We start from the raw sequence: 18,490 nt of genomic DNA on the forward strand, positions 1-18,490 counted from the left end.
CCCTCTGATAAGTCAGTCTAATCATTTCGTTCATTCTATCTATGTACCTGCCTCCATGCACACTGCCCATGCACTCACTGCTCATGAACAGGGCTAGGCAGATATAATGCTAAAGCTATTAACAAGCTAGTAGCACAAGATGGCAGAGAAAGTGCAGCCAAATGTCTAACACATATGTTATGCATATGCTTGCTAACATGTATCTACCGCCAGCAAAAGTTTAGGGGTAGCCATTGTCTTTGGAGTCAGACAGTGTGGGTTCATGTGTTTTGGAGTAGTGGCTCTGAGGAAGGAGGTGGAATTTTTCTAAGCTTTAAAAGACATCAGTTTGCCCAAATCATAAAAAATGACACATACTCCTGACTGGTTTTATGTGCTAAGGCAGAGGTTTTCAAAATCCCCTCTTGCCACGGCCCCTAGTCTGGTCTTTACATTTCTCATGTTTTGTTTTAGTTCCTGTACTGTAGATGTGATGCTCTTGTGTTTGTACACAGGTGAATTTTAGTGGTGCAACTGCATACAAGGTCAATGAAGGGACATAATAAGATGCAAATTTGCTTAAGGCAGCTCGAATTGCCTCAGAAATGTGTCAACGAGAGCTCAAAATGTTTAAATATTAAAAACTTCTGGATCTGTTTTGTAAAGATACAGAAACAAGAGGAGAAAGGAGGAAGACTGGGTGGGGATAACAGAATTACTGAGTTTCTGGTTCTGGTGTCTGGAGTCTAAGCTGCTGCAAAAACACACACAGGCACACTTCCAAACACAAGTCTGTTTTGTCCATTGTGAGCTGATAATGCAGATAATGTCTGCACAGTCTGTAGATTGGTTGTGTGCACAGTCTGCACAAATGGTGGTCAAATTTGCAAGAATAAGACAAAGTGAAAGTTGGATTTACTTTCTGTATGAACATAAAAACATCAGACCACCTCATGTTGCTACATGAAGAACCTTAGTACCTTACCCAAGTACCTTTATTGCCTCCATGAGTTGGGCAGCTAACATACTGACAACACTGAATAATCCACTGACCACCTTCCTGAGAGGAAAGAGATGAAAGGCAAATGAAAACTGTTCAGTGAGGATTTTGGATTACCCAGAGTAACCAGGACACTGTTCCTGGAAAAAGATGTGTTAACAGTTTTTCATTTTTCAATGTCAGTGCTTTGAGCAGCACAAACACAATTCTTTTCACCCTCACTGTATTGGAGTAGAGGCAGAAATCTCAAAATCTTCACAGGATACATCGACAGGAGCGTGAGAACATGTCTTTCTGTGTTGGCGAACAAAGTAAAACCGAAACTTTCTCTGGCACCTTGAGTTTATTTTGCTTATGTGCCAAACCCCAACCCAAAGTTACAGGAAATGCTATGAGCTGATTCACAGCAGATCAGGTGTCACTCCACATTGGTATTTTTAGGCTTTGGGGATGAGATATCTGGTTATGACGGTGAACTGGAGTAGCTTACTTGACAGTGCTGAAATCAGACTCCACCTGAGACTTCTCTGTAGGGTGAATAAGCTAGGGAGAAAGAGAGAGGAGGAGGTGAGCCAATCACAAAAGAGGAGTCAGTAAGAAGAGTGGAGGAGGATTATAAAGCATCTATAAATATCAGCAAAAATAGAACCTGGTCGCACAGCACCCACCAGCTTATCGCTGAATACAAATAATCTAGGGAAGGCGATGTGAAAAGAATCCTTTTTCACTGAAGATCTGTTTTTGGAGATATATGTTATGATCTAAATATACACTGTATTTTCAAATGTATGTGGACACCCCTGCCCTTTCCTTTTTCAACTTGACACGATTCCCCTGTGCTTAATGTCAGATCCATAAAGAAAATATTTCCCAGTTTGGTGTGAGAGAATAAGCCTTGTTGCCCAACATCACTATCCGAACTCATTAATACTCTTGTGACTGAACAGGAGTAAATCCCAGCAGCCAGGTTCCAAAATCTTGTGGAGAGCCTTCCCTGAGGACTGGAGGCTGTTAGAGCACCATGTTGTACATATACATTCAGCAAACATTTGGGGAAATGGGTGTTATCATGTTGTTGAGGAGGTAAGATTGGCACCACTCTGTGAGATAAAGTAGTTTTTGAGAACATTCAGCCACTAAATGTTCATTCACACTAACGCCGCTGTTGTTCGATCATCTGCCCGCTCAAGTGGTTGCCAGTTTGTTGCACTAGGTAATGTTGCTAGTTAGCTTTCAAACATTATGTTGCTAAAGCTAGCTAGTTTGTTGCTAACTCTAAATAACGTTGACCTTGCTAATGCTGGCCAGCTAACATTAGGGCATTACAGAGCGCTGGTCACATGCTGTAAAATTCAGCCATTTTTAAGTTTTTTCCATAAAACTGGCAACCACCAAGACACTAAATCGCTGATGAAACACATCAGGTACCAAGTGAAACCAACAGTGTTATAATGTTGGCTGTCGCTTCTCTCGCTGGTCGCCACATCTAAACCAGACCTGTAGCTGCCAGTAGTTCCCCAGGGGTCACTGCTGGTTTGATGCCTGTGCGTTCAGCCACAAGTGCACAGCTTGAAGGCTGGCGAGATGGATTCTCAACATCGCATGATCACATGATCTCGTAAATTCAGCTGCCTCGCAAAGTGATGTCCCAGCTGATGTTTACCAAGAAATATAATACGTAACACTGTATGTTTGTATATGGATTAAACAAACACAGTACATAGTTGTATTTTTAAACTAGCCAGGCTAGCTGTCAGTTTCCCCCAGCTGACAGTGTTTATGCTAAGCTAAACAAATTGTCTCCTCCTTGTCTAGCTACAGACTTCATGCAGTCATGAGTAATATGGATCTTCTCTTCAATTTTTGGAAAGAAAGCAAACAAGCACAGTTTCCTAAATGTCAAACTAAAGACCACTGGCCACCGTATTATTCAACATTCACAATGGCTGTTATGTTTGGGTGTACATGTAGCTTTGGCCATGTAGTGTAGATTCATGGATCAAATAACCCAAACGGAATCTCTGGTTTCTAAAAGATTCCACGACACCATATTGCCATTAAGAACTCCCGCTCACACATTTACAAAATGTCCCATAATTGTTGTATAACCACCTCAATATAACCATTAGAGAAAAACCTCTAACGCGAGATAAATCCCTATCCACCTCATGTATCACACAACCCTGAAACAATCCAGCACAATCAATCTGTCAGACACCCTCCCACACAAACCCACAAACCCACACACTCACACACTCACACACTCAGCCCTGCACAGAAACGCACTTGCTCATTCACAAACGGCTTTTAATCTGCCTGCTTAAATCTCATTGTCCTTTCCCTCCAATTTGAACTCTGTCCTCCTCTCTGTCCCTGTCTCTCTGCCACGAGTCCAGCTGTGGCCTCATCTGCCACACTCACTTATTATTCACCATGCCTCTATTGCTGTATGTCTGACACACACATACACACACACACACGCAGACACACACAAGCACACTGTCACACAGGTGGGGCGTGATAATCACTAGTCCAGTACGGGCTCTGCCATGTGGCAAATTGTGTTGAGTTAGACAGAAGAGGTTCCCATTCTAGCTCTTGTATGTGCAAAAATAAATATTTTACCTTCATAATGAAGTGACCTGAAATAGCAGTTTAGCAGATTTATACATGACTCATACTTTTGGCCCTGTCTGATCTGCTAACCAACCCAGTTTTGCATCCTGACACACCTGCAGCCGTCGAAAAACACTCTAAACACTCTGATTTTTCTGTTCCACATTTATGCCATATTGTCTTCTCTTTTGCCAAATGCGCTTAAGCTAAGGCTGATTTCACTGGATTAAAAGCGGCAATGACTGCCATATTGATTTAATTCACAAGAGAGACAGCAGATGACAGGGGAGAGGGGAGAAAGTGTGTGTGTGCGCATGTGTGTATGTACAGGGTGTGTCATCCGCTTTGACCTTTCTCAGCTTAGTTTTACAGCCGGAACTGTACATCTGATCTAATACTATTTTCCCTCTCCTCCTCTTCCTCCTCATCTCTCTCCCTGTCTTTTGCCATCCCCCTGTTTTCAGAGCACCACCGCCAGTTTCAAAGAGCAGTGTGGGCTCCCCACTGTGGCCAAACTGAAGCAGTGCATCCAGAGCCTGGCCACGAGGCTGCAGAGCCCTGAGGGCACTATGGGGGCTACCATGGTGCTGAAGGAGGGCTACCCATGTCTGGAGCCTCTGGTCAACCTCTCCGAGCCGACACGAAAGCTACTCACTGCCTACGACACGGTCAGTAAGACAGATGAGTGGACACATTTGTGGTGAAGGGTAAACCTACTACAGCCTCAGCTTTCTCAGCCTGTTGTTGTATAGTAGAGTTTACTCACATGTCATTAAAGTTAAGGTTGTAGTCACTATATCTATTTTCATTATGTTTATGAAGTTTTAAGATGTGGCTTTGATATTTTAAGAGAGGAAACATGTCTACAGTTCCAGAACAGGCACCAACATCTGACCTCTCTAGTATTAAAGAAAAAATCTATCTTTTACAAATCTATTCATTCACTCTCTGCACTTACAATGATTGGATAGTGTAGTTCCACCTGAGAAAGTTTTGAATGCCACCATAAGGCTGGCAGAGTCAGCAAACTGTATGAAATGACAAAAACCAACAATGAATTTAATCAAACTAACTCAAATTGTCTACATTTTCTTCTCAAAGCCTGACAGATCGTATTGCTCTGAGCCATAGAGCTTCACTACTGTGCGAAACTGTTCCTTGACCACAATGAAGATGGGAACTGTAGTTTATTTTGAGTCAGTCCCACGTACTCATAAATAGTCGGCAATACCCAAAATATGTATTAATCAGCATGGCCATGCTAGCAGCTCTTTGGAGCTACTGTATACCCAGCCAAGAGGCTCTTTCAACTAAATGCTAATGACAGAATGCTAACATGCCCACAGTGTTTCCCTGTGGTATTACTGTTGACACCACAGTCACAATGAAAGTGTTGGCGACATGGCTACTGTAAGCAGCCTGGCTCTTGTCTAAAGTAAAACGCAACTGTTAGAATCCCAATTTGACCTAGAAACCCTGATTTCAGTGCTATGAATGCAGTGAAACACCTTGTTGTATGAATCAGAAGGCAGGTTTTGTTACTTTCTGATCAAGCAGAAGGAACGCTGGTTTTGAACTGTCTCAAGTCCCGGTGGTAAGAGGAAACACTGTTACCTGGGGATAGCGTCTGGGGAAAACAATGCCTCGTCCTGTTTTAGTTATGCAATCGTGATGTGCTTCTTATGCCAAAAAATTCATCCTTCCAGGAAAGATTGATGCTGGTTGCAGACTGAAGAGCATAGTGTAAGCAAAGTTATTAGAGAACTATTCACACTGTGCACTCAGCTCTGAGTTAAAGCAAAAAAGTTGTCTATTGTCAGCTTGACATGCTGATGTTTAGTGGGTTGGCTTTAATGTTTAAATGTTAACCCACTTTCAACATCTTATTTTAACAATTTACAATGCTGACATTTGATAATAAGCACTCAACATACAGTAAAGTACTAGTTGACATATTAGAGTCTGGCTCAAAGTGGCAGACAGACCAACTTACTGATAATAGTGTCAGATTTATGGTTGAAAATGTTTGTTTGTATCATACAGTGGCTTATGTGCTTTATGTTCACGTTAACAGAAGTCCTGGTGGCTATATGAGGCTGTACTCTATGATACTTCAAATGGTAAAGTCAACATGCTAACATGCTGACCATAACGATGATAACACGGTGATATAAAGCAGATGATGTTTAACATATACACCATCTCAGCATGTTAAAATGCTCGTCTTTATGAGTGTGTCCATCAACATCACCATGCCTGGAGCCATGTCGCTAGTGTTGCTAAAAGCCCAGGCTAATGCCAGCCTTCATCATTAAAATGATTGAGATGGTCTGTTTGATCACACAGTGGCAGGAGTTCACTTCATCATTTGATTAGTGTACTCCGAGGTGAGTTGCTCGTACTAACTTTTGTGATCAAGTGTGATCAAAATGGATTCCATCAGAAAAGTTTTACATTTGATTTCATAATACACAACACTTTATTACAGAGTGTGTACACACATCTCCACATGCAAATACATTTCACTAATGCATAAAACATGCACAAAGACACTTGGAGGCGACATGCATGTAACAGTCACCACACTGTTCCTAGAGGACACACACACACACACACACACACACACACACACACACACACACACACACACACACACACACACACACACACACACTAACTAACCTACCAGCTGTGTCTCCTCCTACTCGATCTCCTCTTGCATCAGATCAGGACAAATCTCTCCCACTTGTTTCAGCACTCTGCCTTTACACCTACACACACCTCAGTACAGAGTATCTTTTTTCTACGGCCATCACTTTGTGTTCATGCATGTCAGCAGAGCTGATGATGTTTGAGTGTAAACGCAGTAAATGTGAGCGTCCGTGTCATGAAGCTACAGTTAGTGTGATCTCCATACATCACACCTCTTCTGCCTTTCTGGGTGCACACAAGGCTTAGTCATCACCCGCCTCTATCCCTCTCTGGTTCCTGCTGCCCTTCAGCTCGTCTTCTGTCTCTTTCTTCATTTCTTCCATTCATTTACACAGATTTTATATGTAAAACAAACCAAAACAAACTGTATTGCTCTTCAACCCAGAGTCCCACTTATCCATTGGCATTGCTAATTATGATATCACAACTGGCTCTTATATTTTTAGGTTTGGCCATTGCTCATAATAGCATTTTACTCACCATGTTAATTGCTGACATCTGGAAATGTGGTGATGTTGCTAAAAAACAAAAGGAGGACAGGGCAAGCAGCCAGATAATCACATGAGCACAAGATTTTAATTTAAAACATTCAAAAATGAATTAACATGATCAACAGGCTGTGTCTGTGTAGCTGTGTAGTTGAGTGTAGTTCACTAAAAGTACAATATTTGTCTTCAAAATGTCATCGAGTGGAAGTATAAAGTGGAGGAAAATGGAGTTTCGCAAGTACAAGTACCTCAAAGTCGTACTTGTAGTAGTACTTGAGTAAATGTACTTAGTTTCTGACCAACATTTCAACAAACTACTACTTTTGAGAATTGTGAAATTTTGAATTGTCCAAATAGTTCCTTTACCAAGGGCTGCTCTGTGCGTTTAAACAGTGCTTTGCTTCACAGCGTTGACTTTAAGTTAAACACAGTCGCTCTCCCTGTCCCTTCAGATGATTGCCGCCCAGAAACAGCTGATTGAGAACGCAGACACTGTTCAGGAGAGGATCGCCCAGGTGCAGAGAGAAGGTAACGTGCACAGGCCAGTGAGAGGCGAATGAATGGCTGGATGAGCTGACGTGAGGTGATAATGAACCGACTGATACTTTTAGATGAGTGCTCATGAATAAAACGACTACAGTACAAGATATCCTAAAAATCCACCAAATGCGGAGGTCTGACTTAATCATCAAACAGCCAAACTTAATGAGGGAGACTCCTCAGAGAATGAGTGTGTCAGTAAACAACATTACAAGTTTAGAGACAGTACTTGGTGGTGATTTTGACAGTAAGGATCTCTAATTAGAAAAAAGAAAAAAACAAGGCGCTGTCATTTTTGTACTTTTTGAAATGAGGATCTCACACATTTAAAAAAAAATCCAGTAAGTATCTCTGATTGAAATGTGGTACAAGTAATTTACATTCATATCACACTGCAGTTCTGTCTAGTTTGACTGTTGTGATGTTGAAAAAACAGTCTCAGTTGTCATGAACAACAGACCTACAGACCAACCTGTGTATTATTAGACCCTCTCGCTTGTGTAGAAAACTCCTGACCTTTAACTGCCCATGTAAATGTCATGAGGGATGGCACTGTCTTTGCTTTTACATCAATCTTATAAATCCAGTATCTGACTACCGACCCATGGAGACATGTTTTTGACATCTGCCTCTAGACATTTGCTGTTAGTCACAAAAATAATTCAAGCAAATCGCCTTTACACGTGACAGTTATGATTCACCTGAATTTGAGTTCTTGTTGCCCACCCACCCCTCTACACTGATGCAGAGCTCCTCTCCTCTGTGTTTCGCAGGCATGGACTTCCATGAGGATCTTTCTCGGCTTGGGGAGAAGGAGGGACTGAAGGGACGCAAGCAAAGCAAAGCTCTGGAGAGTTTCACCTGGAACATCACTGTGCTCAAGGTACTGGAAAAGAATCAAAACTCTCAGTTTTAATAGGATTGATGGCAGATAAATATCTGTTAATTCTGTTTATTTGCACTTTCTTGATGTTTTCTTTCAGTGTCAACTTGTTTACAGTCTGTCCTTATGTTTTACTTGCTGTTCATGTAAAAGTGGAACAAACTCACTCCGCAGTTCAGCTAAAGCTTAAAGCAGCCATGGTGATAATTCCCATTTTGAATTTACTATGACAGACAAATGCCGATCATATTGCCTTTTGGCAGCCATCTGTCCATTCATTTATTGAACTGACTACTTGAATTGGACATGACTGACCACTGTATCACCATGTTAGCTTTGGCTCAAGTGCTTCTTTTCAATGAATTGAAACTATGTAATTGTCCACCATTAAATAAGACAATGTGCAACAATTCTGCATCAAAATGTCTAAAGCAACTAGACCTCTGGAATAAATTTAGTTGAGTTGTGTATTTATATTATTCCAGAGGTTTCCAACAATGTTCAAACTCAGAGAAATCCACAAGTTTGCTTAATGTAATGGTGCGTTTCATTCGGTCGCCTTTCACTATAACTTCCAGGAGAGAGTCAGAGAGTGAGAAGGAAGTCGGCGACCATGATTACACGTAATGTGAATAAAACTTAAAAATATTAACTCATCTGCGAACATTTGTACCTAAGTCTTGCAGATTGTCATCTGCAGTATGGACTATTATTACTTAATGGTGTGTTCACCACCAGCAAAGCAAATCTTTGCCTGGTGTTTCTCGCACCAATTTGTCCACAGGATAGTTTGTGTTTATCTGCCCCAAACAGCCAGATTACTTTACTGTGCATTAGCTGTACACTAGCACACACCAGGGGTGGTTGTTTCTGTGTGTTTGATATCAGGTCATCCGCTCACAGAACTCAGCACTCACCTGAGAATCCTCTCTGTAACATTAAATTATGAAGTAAAGTACATTTCCCCTCCAGCTCCATTCAGCAGTTGACTTTACAGAACACGAACACTCGACAATGGAGGTCACCTCCATGGGTCACTGCTGCTGTAAGGTTGATAATCAGGAGCGAAGATAAATCCACTTTTTAATCCCAAAAGTTAAAAAGTTATCTCTGAGCTCTCCTCCCGTCGGTAAAAGAGCAGAATCTGAAGTGACTCCGGGTGTTTATTCCTCCAAGGTCTGGCTCTGCACCCAACTCTCTCCTCCAGAGCTGGTTGGCTCTGAGCAGCTGAGAAAAACCTTTCTGTAAACATGCACAAAGCAGTTTTGTTTAAGAAAGTTTTCTGAAATATCTTTAAAACTTTAAAGCTGCTAAAGTCAATATTTTTTATATAAACAATGGATGAAATGACTACAGATAATGTGAAAAGTAGAAGAAAGAGTAATGTTCATATAGTTTCCCTCAGCTCTCTGAGCTTTGTATCTCTGTTTATCTTATGGTGTTGGTCTTCCAGCCTGCTAATCTGCTCTCCAGAATCTTGTTTCCAGCTAGAGGAAGTTCTATACGCTACAAAAACGGCAAACAAACAAAGGCAGCAACTAGCAAGTGAACAAATTGGAGCATCTAGCAGCGAAAGAGTCAGATATTTTCTTCACAAGGAGATTTGCATTTGTCAGGAGGAAAGAAACACTTGTTCAACTACCTGCACACGGAAAAGAAGTAAATCAATGACTGCAACTAGCCACCTGCCAAACACATTCCAGGAAACAATCCCAGCTAACAATAGCCTGTAAAAAAGAATGAAATGCAAAATGTCCATGTTATGCATGTATTACAATGAATACATGAGTCAAAGTCATGTTTTTCCCTGTGTGCTATAGGGTCAGAGCGATCTGTTACGAGGCGCTAAGATGGATTCCCTGGATGCGCTGAGGCAGCTGGCTCTGGCCTGTGAAGCCTGTGGACTCACCTCCTCCTCCTCTTCCTCCAATTCCTCATCCTCCAACTTTTCCACAGCTGAGCTTCACTACTCCTCCCACCGCCGAAGCAGCACACACGGCAACGGACGCATCTGACAACCCCGCTGGGTCTAGCATGCTGCCAAAGATGAAAAGGGAGTGGACAGAGTAATTATAGAGGATAACAGAGATGAGGAGATATGAGAGCGAGAAAGACAGAAAAAAAAGTATGGTTGTAAAAAACACCATAGGAGACAGAGGATTTTTTATCCCTTTATCCAGTGCAGTACGTGTCTAGACTAGCCTAGACCAGAGCTGTATGTCTGTTAAAGCCTTACGGATGAGTTCATCAATTTATCACTGAAGGTCCTGCCCGCCAAGAGGCTCTTCATGAATGTCATAACTCTGTGGTGGCAAAGCAAAGAAAGACAGTCCACTTGGATCTTTGGACTTTTGACAGCTCCTGTTTATTTTTCTGAGAGATAATGTGGGACTTGATATTGTAACTCTGTGGGTTTTCCTCATCAGTAAGGAAAATCATAGACACCTGAATAATTTGTGACAGCGGGGCTGTAGTGGAGCTGATGTTTACGGCCCTGTTGCTGTTTCATTTCAGTGGCAGAATGCAGAGTGGAGGGGATGTAGAGCTGATGGGACAGGTTATTCTCTGCCTCAGCATTTTAGCTTGTCTCTTGGGAAGGCATCAAGTGTACCTGTGTGTGTGTGTGTGTGTGTGTGTGTGTGTATGTGTGTGTGTGTGTGTTAACAGTGTGGCAGGTTGTGACCCACAAAAATACACAGGGGGAGAGTAATTAAATGTACGAATCTTTCAAAGTAGCTTAGATTTTTAGTGTTATATTCCTTTTTTTTAAAAACTCACTAAATTTTTATGATTCTTCTCCTTTTGTTTTTAGATGTAACCACAGTTAATGCAACTGAACATTTGCAGTCACTTAAAGGAGCAATTTGTAAGATATGGCAAAACTGTTCGGGCCCTCGCCTACTGTGTCTGACTTCTCAACCCCGGGGTCATAGTCCTGACTGGAGCCACTGTAAATCACCTCTGTGTTGTATGCCCTGCTTCAAACTGGTGTCCGTCAGTCCTGGAGGCTGTGTTTAGTCCCAGTCCGGTGTCCAGCTGTGTTCACTCTTAGGCTGCCAAGTCCAGTTGTGCTGGGTCCCGCCGCCCATGGTGACTCCCTCCATGATTCAAGGTCCCAATCAAGGCAAACTCATGGGCCATTGGCTCCTCGTCTAAGTAGCTAACGGTAGGGAGCTACAACCAAGGACAGCTAGCAAAGAGCTGCAGTTGTCGGTTACTGTGATGAAATGCTGCCCCCTATGTTTTTGGAGCTACCTTCAATTCCAGCCATATTTTACAAACTATACATTTAACATAAAGAAAACCTCAGTCCTAAAGGAGTAATCAAATGATTAAATCAATTGACGTCGGCCTTTTTCAATGTCTGATGCATCTGTTGCTTGACTATCTTGAGTTTTCAAACTTGAAAAAGATGTCGGCAGTTCTGGTGACATCAAATGTCTCCAAAGTTATCAGACAAAATTAGTTTCTAAATGATTTTAAGATAGAAAATGGATGTTATCTAAACTATCAACAGTTTTTAATGAGGTTTGGGAGTTTGGAGAGGTGGAAAGTCACATTCATCTAAAAATTTGCTGATTAAGCTTATTGGCTGTATATCCATCAGAGGTACATTGAGGATTTGAAGACTTTCTATACATAAACCAGAGTACATGAAGATCCCCTTGCAATTCTGAGCACACAAAAATGTCCCCAGCTAACTGCTATACTGTGTGAAATAACTAGCAGAAGCATGCACGCACACACACACACACACACACACACACACACACACATTCTTGTTATCCCCACCTGATGGCCTTTGAGTCTGTCATGTCTGCTTGGACCGGGGGCAGCTGAAACAGGAGGACTGGAGTGTAGTGGAGAAGGGATGCAGTAATTGGAGAAGTTGTGGATGTGTTGATACTGTAGTACTACATGTCTACTGTAGTACATGTGTGGATCAGATAACCTCCTTAGTATGTGGGGTAATGGACACTCAGTCTGTACATGTGTTTGTGTGTAGGAAGAACCGACTCTGCAGGATTGGTGAAGTAGACTCTATTGATGTAGCAATAATAGTGGGAAGTTACAAGAAAGTCAATGAGGCTGTATAACTCGGTGTGAACTGACTGAAGGATTGAAAACATTATAACTAATAGCTCAGTGATGCTTATAAATGTGTATGAAAACAACAAGAAAATTGGTGCCCAGCAGGTGCTACTGATCATGGGTCATAGTTGTGCTTACCTGTCAGTGATGGCGTTCCTCTAGGCCTTTGAGTGTAACTCTGTTGTTCTTCTCAACACAGGAGAACACCTGATACTTACAGCTTTTGTACTCGTATTCTTGTATTTGTAATGCTGCGTTTGAACCAAACTTGACAATGTCAAGCTAAACAACACACAGGACTAAGCTAACCAGATTAGATTTACCTCCTTTGAGTATTGTCACGTGAAAGTATCCTCTGGTGAACAAAATGGTACGTTTGATTTTGGTGATTTTCAGGCTTTATATTGAGTTGAAGGATTACGTGTCGAAAACCTTTCTGGAAAATTCCAAAAATGCATCATCATCCAGTTTATACAAGGTGCTTTCTTCATCCCAAAGAAGTGAATATTTTTGAGATTAAAGGTTTTCACCTGAAAGACTGATGTCAATAAAAAAGAGCAAGTGAGGCAGGTACTATGTTTGAAAAGGTTTGATTTGAATCACTAGTTTTTGATGTAGTGCACCATAGGAGTGTTTAAACAGAGGATTTGAACAAATAGAACTGCACCTAAATCTGCTGCAGCTGACAGAAACAAACAGTTTGAACAAAGCAGGTGTGAGGCTAACAGGCATCTGGAAGGAACTGTTGTATAGAAGACATTTGAATGTTTATTCTGCCCTTTGAGGGAGATGGACCATTGAGAGATCACAGCTGAACATTGTAACAGCTCACCATGCGATCTACCCAGCCAGTGGCAGCAGACAGGATGTAATGAGAAACACTGAAACATGGGGACGACACTCACCTGTTTAACCCCTTTTAAGTGCTTGTGCAGGACTACTGTATGTTCTGAATGACATCCCATATTTTTGTACACTGTTTTGTTGCCTTTCATTCTTCTACACATTCCTTTCCCTTTTTAATGCTATTAACCTCTTTCATACCTCCTCTTTTTTCCATGCTGTTGTCCCTGCTGCTCTTTCGGGGGCTCCAGGTGGGGAACAACAGAGCTGATGTACTAAGTCACAGCCACAGGAGGAGGCTGACCTAATAACATTTCCATGTGAGTGTGTGTGTGTTAGAGAAGGCATATGCTTCTAAAAGTAGAAGACGTGTATTGAAGGGAGAGCAAAGGTTGGAGAAAAGACGAAGAAGCGGCTGATATTGGATTAACTTTTCATTGCGTGTGTGGTTGGCTGGGCACACCTGCAGAGCTTCATAATTGGCTGTGAGCAATAGACAGACTGACAGCACCTGCTGTGTTGGTCTATTAATAACATTCTGACTCACTGGAGGCCCTGGGATGTGTGTATATGCTGGTGTGCTTATGTCTATCATGATACCATGGTGCCCCAATTCCTTGCCTGATGATGTAAACTGGTTCTCCTACACACACAGTCATTGCCAAACTATTTGCCATATTTCCTCTTAAATGCACTGAAGCAGACAGCAGCATCAGGAGCTATTTGGAGGATCTCCACTGCCCCTGAGAGGAATGAAAACCACAGTTTTCATTTGAGCATCTCTCCTGTCAGAGATCTGCTTACCTGCAGGGAGGATCCCTCTGCATTAATAATACATCAGCTCCAGTAAAACAAACCACAGTATTAGCTTTCTGTGTTCCAGTTTATATGCCTGCTGACACGGAGAATATAACTGGGTCAATGAGCGAACAGGCGAGGGGACTTACTATACCTGAGGAGATACAGGTGACAGGGTTCACCTTAATTGGTGGACATTATGATTAGAGGGGTCAGGTTTCAGTAATTAGATCTTTTGTAGTTAAGCGAACCTCATTCACAGAATCTTTCATCAGCTAGATACTGTATTGACAGAAAAGATCTATGGTAGACTGATGACTGTGCTGCTGCTTTAAATGACAGCTACATGTTATAACCAAGAAAAATGGCAGCTTGTTGTTTCAGTGGAGACTGACCTTCGCAGTGTGTCAGGAGGATACAGCGCCTGAGTCAGTAATTTGTAGCCGCATGAGCTACATGGACCATACCTGTGTGTTTCGTAGTCCACAACACATTTCGGGAGCTTCACAACAAAAAAGTGTTGCAGCATCCTCTCAACGACTGAAGTAGATGAAGACTAAAATGGCTCCATACAGCTCGTCCAGCGTAATCCAAGTTTCCTGGAGCCCTGAGATCCCAAAATGATTTGAAGACGTCATTTAAACCTGTTTTTTAGCTGAAGTCTTCACTGTAGCTGCCAGGCTGAAGACATTAGTACCTGGGCTGCACAATATGGATATTTTTTCAGCCAATACCAACAAGATAACCGATCATTTCACATTGTTTTTATCTCAAAATGAATTGAAATTCAAACCTGGGGAAAGATGGACTAAGATTTGGCAATCAAATATGGATAGACTTCATTCCTCTTATCTAAACCCTTGTTGAACATGTGTTGCAAAGTACTGTAAAAAATGTTCACACTAGTGACAACATGTTGGGCTCTCTAGTCTACACAGCATGGCTCTACCCAGGTGCAGCAGTTTGACGTCATGAGCTCAACAGGCTTCTTCTTCTCTGTTTCTTGGTGTATCTAAGTGTGTAGATGCAGCACTTGTTAAACCAATGAAAGCAATTTGGCTTCATATTATCGGCTCTATTTATCAGCTAGGATTTCACCAATACTAATAAGTACCCGTTATTATAAATGTATTTTACCGGTTCAATATTTATCGTGCATCTTTACATAAGTTGAGCGACAATGGTGTGAATAGTCTCTTCAAATCAAGCTGGGATCTCAAGGCTTCTAAAGACTTGGATTACGCCTGACAGGATGTATGGAGTCATTTTTTTCTTTTTGGTTGTTCCTGACGTTATAAAACAAGTCCCCATCTACTTCAGTTGTTTAGCAGAATGCTGCAACGCTGTTTTACTGTGAAGCTCCAGAAATGTTTTGTGGACTACGAAACTACACCTGACTTTCGGCATGAGGTTGAGTAAAGAATGACTGAGTTTTCATATTTGGGTGAACTGCTCCTTTAACCTACTTACTTATAATAATTTATAGTAGACTTGCAATAGCAAAACTTCCCAATATATTTGAAATATATAGGTTGAATGTGCTTTTATACCCTCCAGGCAGCTAGTGGTTTTAGTTAATGTCAGTAAAGTCAGCTTGTGGCAACATGCTTAAAGTGAATCCATGTCAGTGAACATCATGAGCATTTTTTTGTGACAATATCATATTGTGATGATGCAACATAATTTGTGTGATGTGCACTGAAAAACCATCCCTGTATTAAAGCCTACAAAAAGAAGAAGCTACCAACTTTTGCACAATGTGCATTCACATCATTTCTGACTCATCAAATCAAAACTGAACAGGACCCAACTCTGTCTGAGCTCCTCATCAGCTCAACATTTCCCCACAGCAGCAGTTTTTTTCATTTTCAAATGATGTTCCTTTACCACACAAGGATTATGTAACATTCAGGAGAAGAAAACTGAGCATGATGTTCACTTTGATTGGTCACCTGTCTCAAGCAAGTTTAAAGTCCCTAAAAGTTGCAAAGTTATGGAAACCAGTCATCAGAAAGGCAAAGCGTACATGATTTGTAGTAACAACTAAACTTGCAGAAACACCAGTATGATCCTTTAAGCAGTCAAAAATAGGGTCTCTACAGTACATACAAAGCATGATCCTTTCCATGCCTCTCACACACTCTGCTTCATATGTCAGTGCACTTACCTGAAGATATGTTTACCTCTGCTAAAGGCACTGTGGTGAGCCAATCACTGCAGTGTTTTACTATGATGTTCTGTATACTATCTTAACCCAATGTTGCACCCTGACACCCCATGTGTGGACTTCTCGACTTCCCTTTAAACCTTTAAAAGTGAAACAGATCTCTGTAAAGCTCTGTCTCTCACTGTGATACAGTTATAAGTTAGAAGAATGAGAGTGGCGGAGAGATCCAGGCTAAACAGCAGGGTGTGCGTCAGGGTGCATTGTATCTCTGTTACCCACGTGTCTTAACGTAGAGCTAGCTCTCTCTGTGCTCTTCAGTGTGTGGTACTACCTATCTTTGCAGACCAATGGTCAAATAGTGCTTAACATTCATTTGAATAATTGGAGAGTTGTTTATACCTGTCATAGTGATGTGGACAAAGTTGTGTAAAACACTTGGAAGTGTGTAAAGGTATTTTCAGTTCGATATTACCTGTGGCATCTGCAGTGTCTGTGTTGGCCTGTGTCTACACCGCTGACCTTTAATCCAGTGTTGTTCCCTCAGCTGTTCTTTTGTAAAAATGACCAAAAGAAAAAAAATATTTATTGAAGTGTGTTTTAAAAACCATAAATAAATATAATTAATTAAATGGACCTTGCTTTTATTTTTGAAAAGCTACTGTGTTTTCTATCTGACAAGTAATCAAATATAACAAGAGTATGTATCCCAGACTAAATAAAGTTATCTTTTCCTGACCAAATCCTCTTGTTGTGTCTGCTTTATCTTAATCTGGCTCTCAGCCAAAGCTGTCATCATCGTCACATGGAGTATCTTTCTTTGGTATTCGTCCTCAGCTTGTTCAGGCACCTGATTGCAGTTGTACTGTTACATTCACATGACATACTGTACTCCATTGGCTGCAACCTCTATCTAACACAGCCTTTGAAATGCATAAAACTCTATTAAAACATCTCTCTTTCATATAGTTTTCACCATTATCCTTATTGGTTCTGTAACAGACAACATGAAACGTAAGATTGTACTGTACTGACCCCAATAATAAATGTTACAGGTAGGTTTGTGTTCAATAGCATTTTATTTTAATCCAGTAGCAAATTTGCTTAAAGGGGCACTAAGTAGTTTTGCATGAGGTAAAACCAAACTCAGTAATATTTATTTTGTCCATAAGTGGATAAACATGCTGTTCTCAGAGCAAAATAAGGTCCCAGAACACTGTTTGAAGCTAGAATGGTGGCAGGGTCCGCCACATATAAAACAGTACGAAACTGTGTTGTCCTTTAAGGTCAGTTTGTTTATTCAGTTTATGAAAATGCCAGTCATGAAAACAAACCACTTTTGTTGTCTAAGGAGCTAGAAACACTACTTTTTATACTGACCTTTTCCCAGAAGACATCCTGAACTGTCATCGTAGGAAGAGCACAGATGAAAATACGCTCAACAAAAATACAAATGCAACACTGCTGTTTTTACTCCCATTTTTCACAAGTTGAAGTGAAAGATTTAAGATGTTTTTTATGCACCCAAAATAATTTTTCTCTTTAATTTTGAGCACAAATTTGTTAAATCTGTTAGTGAGCACTTCTTCTGTGCCAAGATAATCCATTAACCTAACAGGTGTGGCATATCAAGAATTAAACAGCATGATTACTGAAAGCCACACTAAAATGTGCAGTTTCATCACACAACACACAGATGACACACGTTTTGAGGGTGACTGTGGCTGACATGCTGACTGCAGGAATGTTCACCAGTCCACCTGTTTCCTGTAAATCATTTCACTGCCATAAGCCGTCTCCAATGCTGTTTCCGAGAGTTTGGCAGTACATATAACCAACCTCACAACCACAGATCATGTGTAACCACGCCAGCCCAGGACCTCCGAGTCAACCATGGTGGCGGTGGGGTTATGGCATCGACAGCGAACACAGGGGGCATTTTAGTGATAGCAATTTGAGTCCGCAGATACAGTGAGGAGATCCTGAGGCCCATTTTAATATCCATCCCATCTATCACTTCATGATCTACTCTATTGGGGGAGGTGTGTCACACTAGGCAAATAGTGGTCACCCGCCTTCTACTTCGGGGTATCTGTGACCAGAAAATGCATATCTGTAACCCTAGTCATGTGTCCATAGCTCAATGCCAAAATAAATGTCTTATTATCAAGATAAAACTGCACATTGTGGAGCGGCCTTTAATTGGCACTAATCATGTTCAATCAGACCTGTCAGGTGGATGGATTATCTTGGCAAAGGAGAAGTGCTCACTAACATGGGATTTTACATTTGTGGTCAAAACCTGGTCTTAAATCTTTTACTTCAACTTGTAAAAAATGGGAGCAGAACGGAAGTCTTGTTTTTATAGTTTTGTT

At 41.3% G+C, this 18,490-nt stretch overlaps 1 protein-coding gene across 1 annotated transcript in view; it reads left to right on the plus strand.

Moving 5' to 3' along the window:
- Window positions 1–16,858, plus strand: part of plcl1 (phospholipase C like 1) — a 104,582-nt gene extending 87,724 nt beyond the window's left edge. Inside the window, exons 9-12 of the mRNA XM_084362745.1 lie at window positions 4,060–4,263; window positions 7,248–7,323; window positions 8,109–8,218; window positions 10,039–16,858. Of these exons, the coding sequence (XP_084218871.1) occupies window positions 4,060–4,263; window positions 7,248–7,323; window positions 8,109–8,218; window positions 10,039–10,233 (585 nt within the window). The 3' untranslated portion in view covers window positions 10,234–16,858. The remainder of the gene's footprint in view (window positions 1–4,059; window positions 4,264–7,247; window positions 7,324–8,108; window positions 8,219–10,038) is intronic.
- The last annotated feature ends 1,632 nt before the right edge of the window (window positions 16,859–18,490 follow it).

Source organism: Pagrus pagrus (assembly GCF_965226575.1).
Source record: "Pagrus pagrus genome assembly, chromosome: 9".
Classification (NCBI taxonomy): domain Eukaryota; kingdom Metazoa; phylum Chordata; class Actinopteri; order Spariformes; family Sparidae; genus Pagrus; species Pagrus pagrus.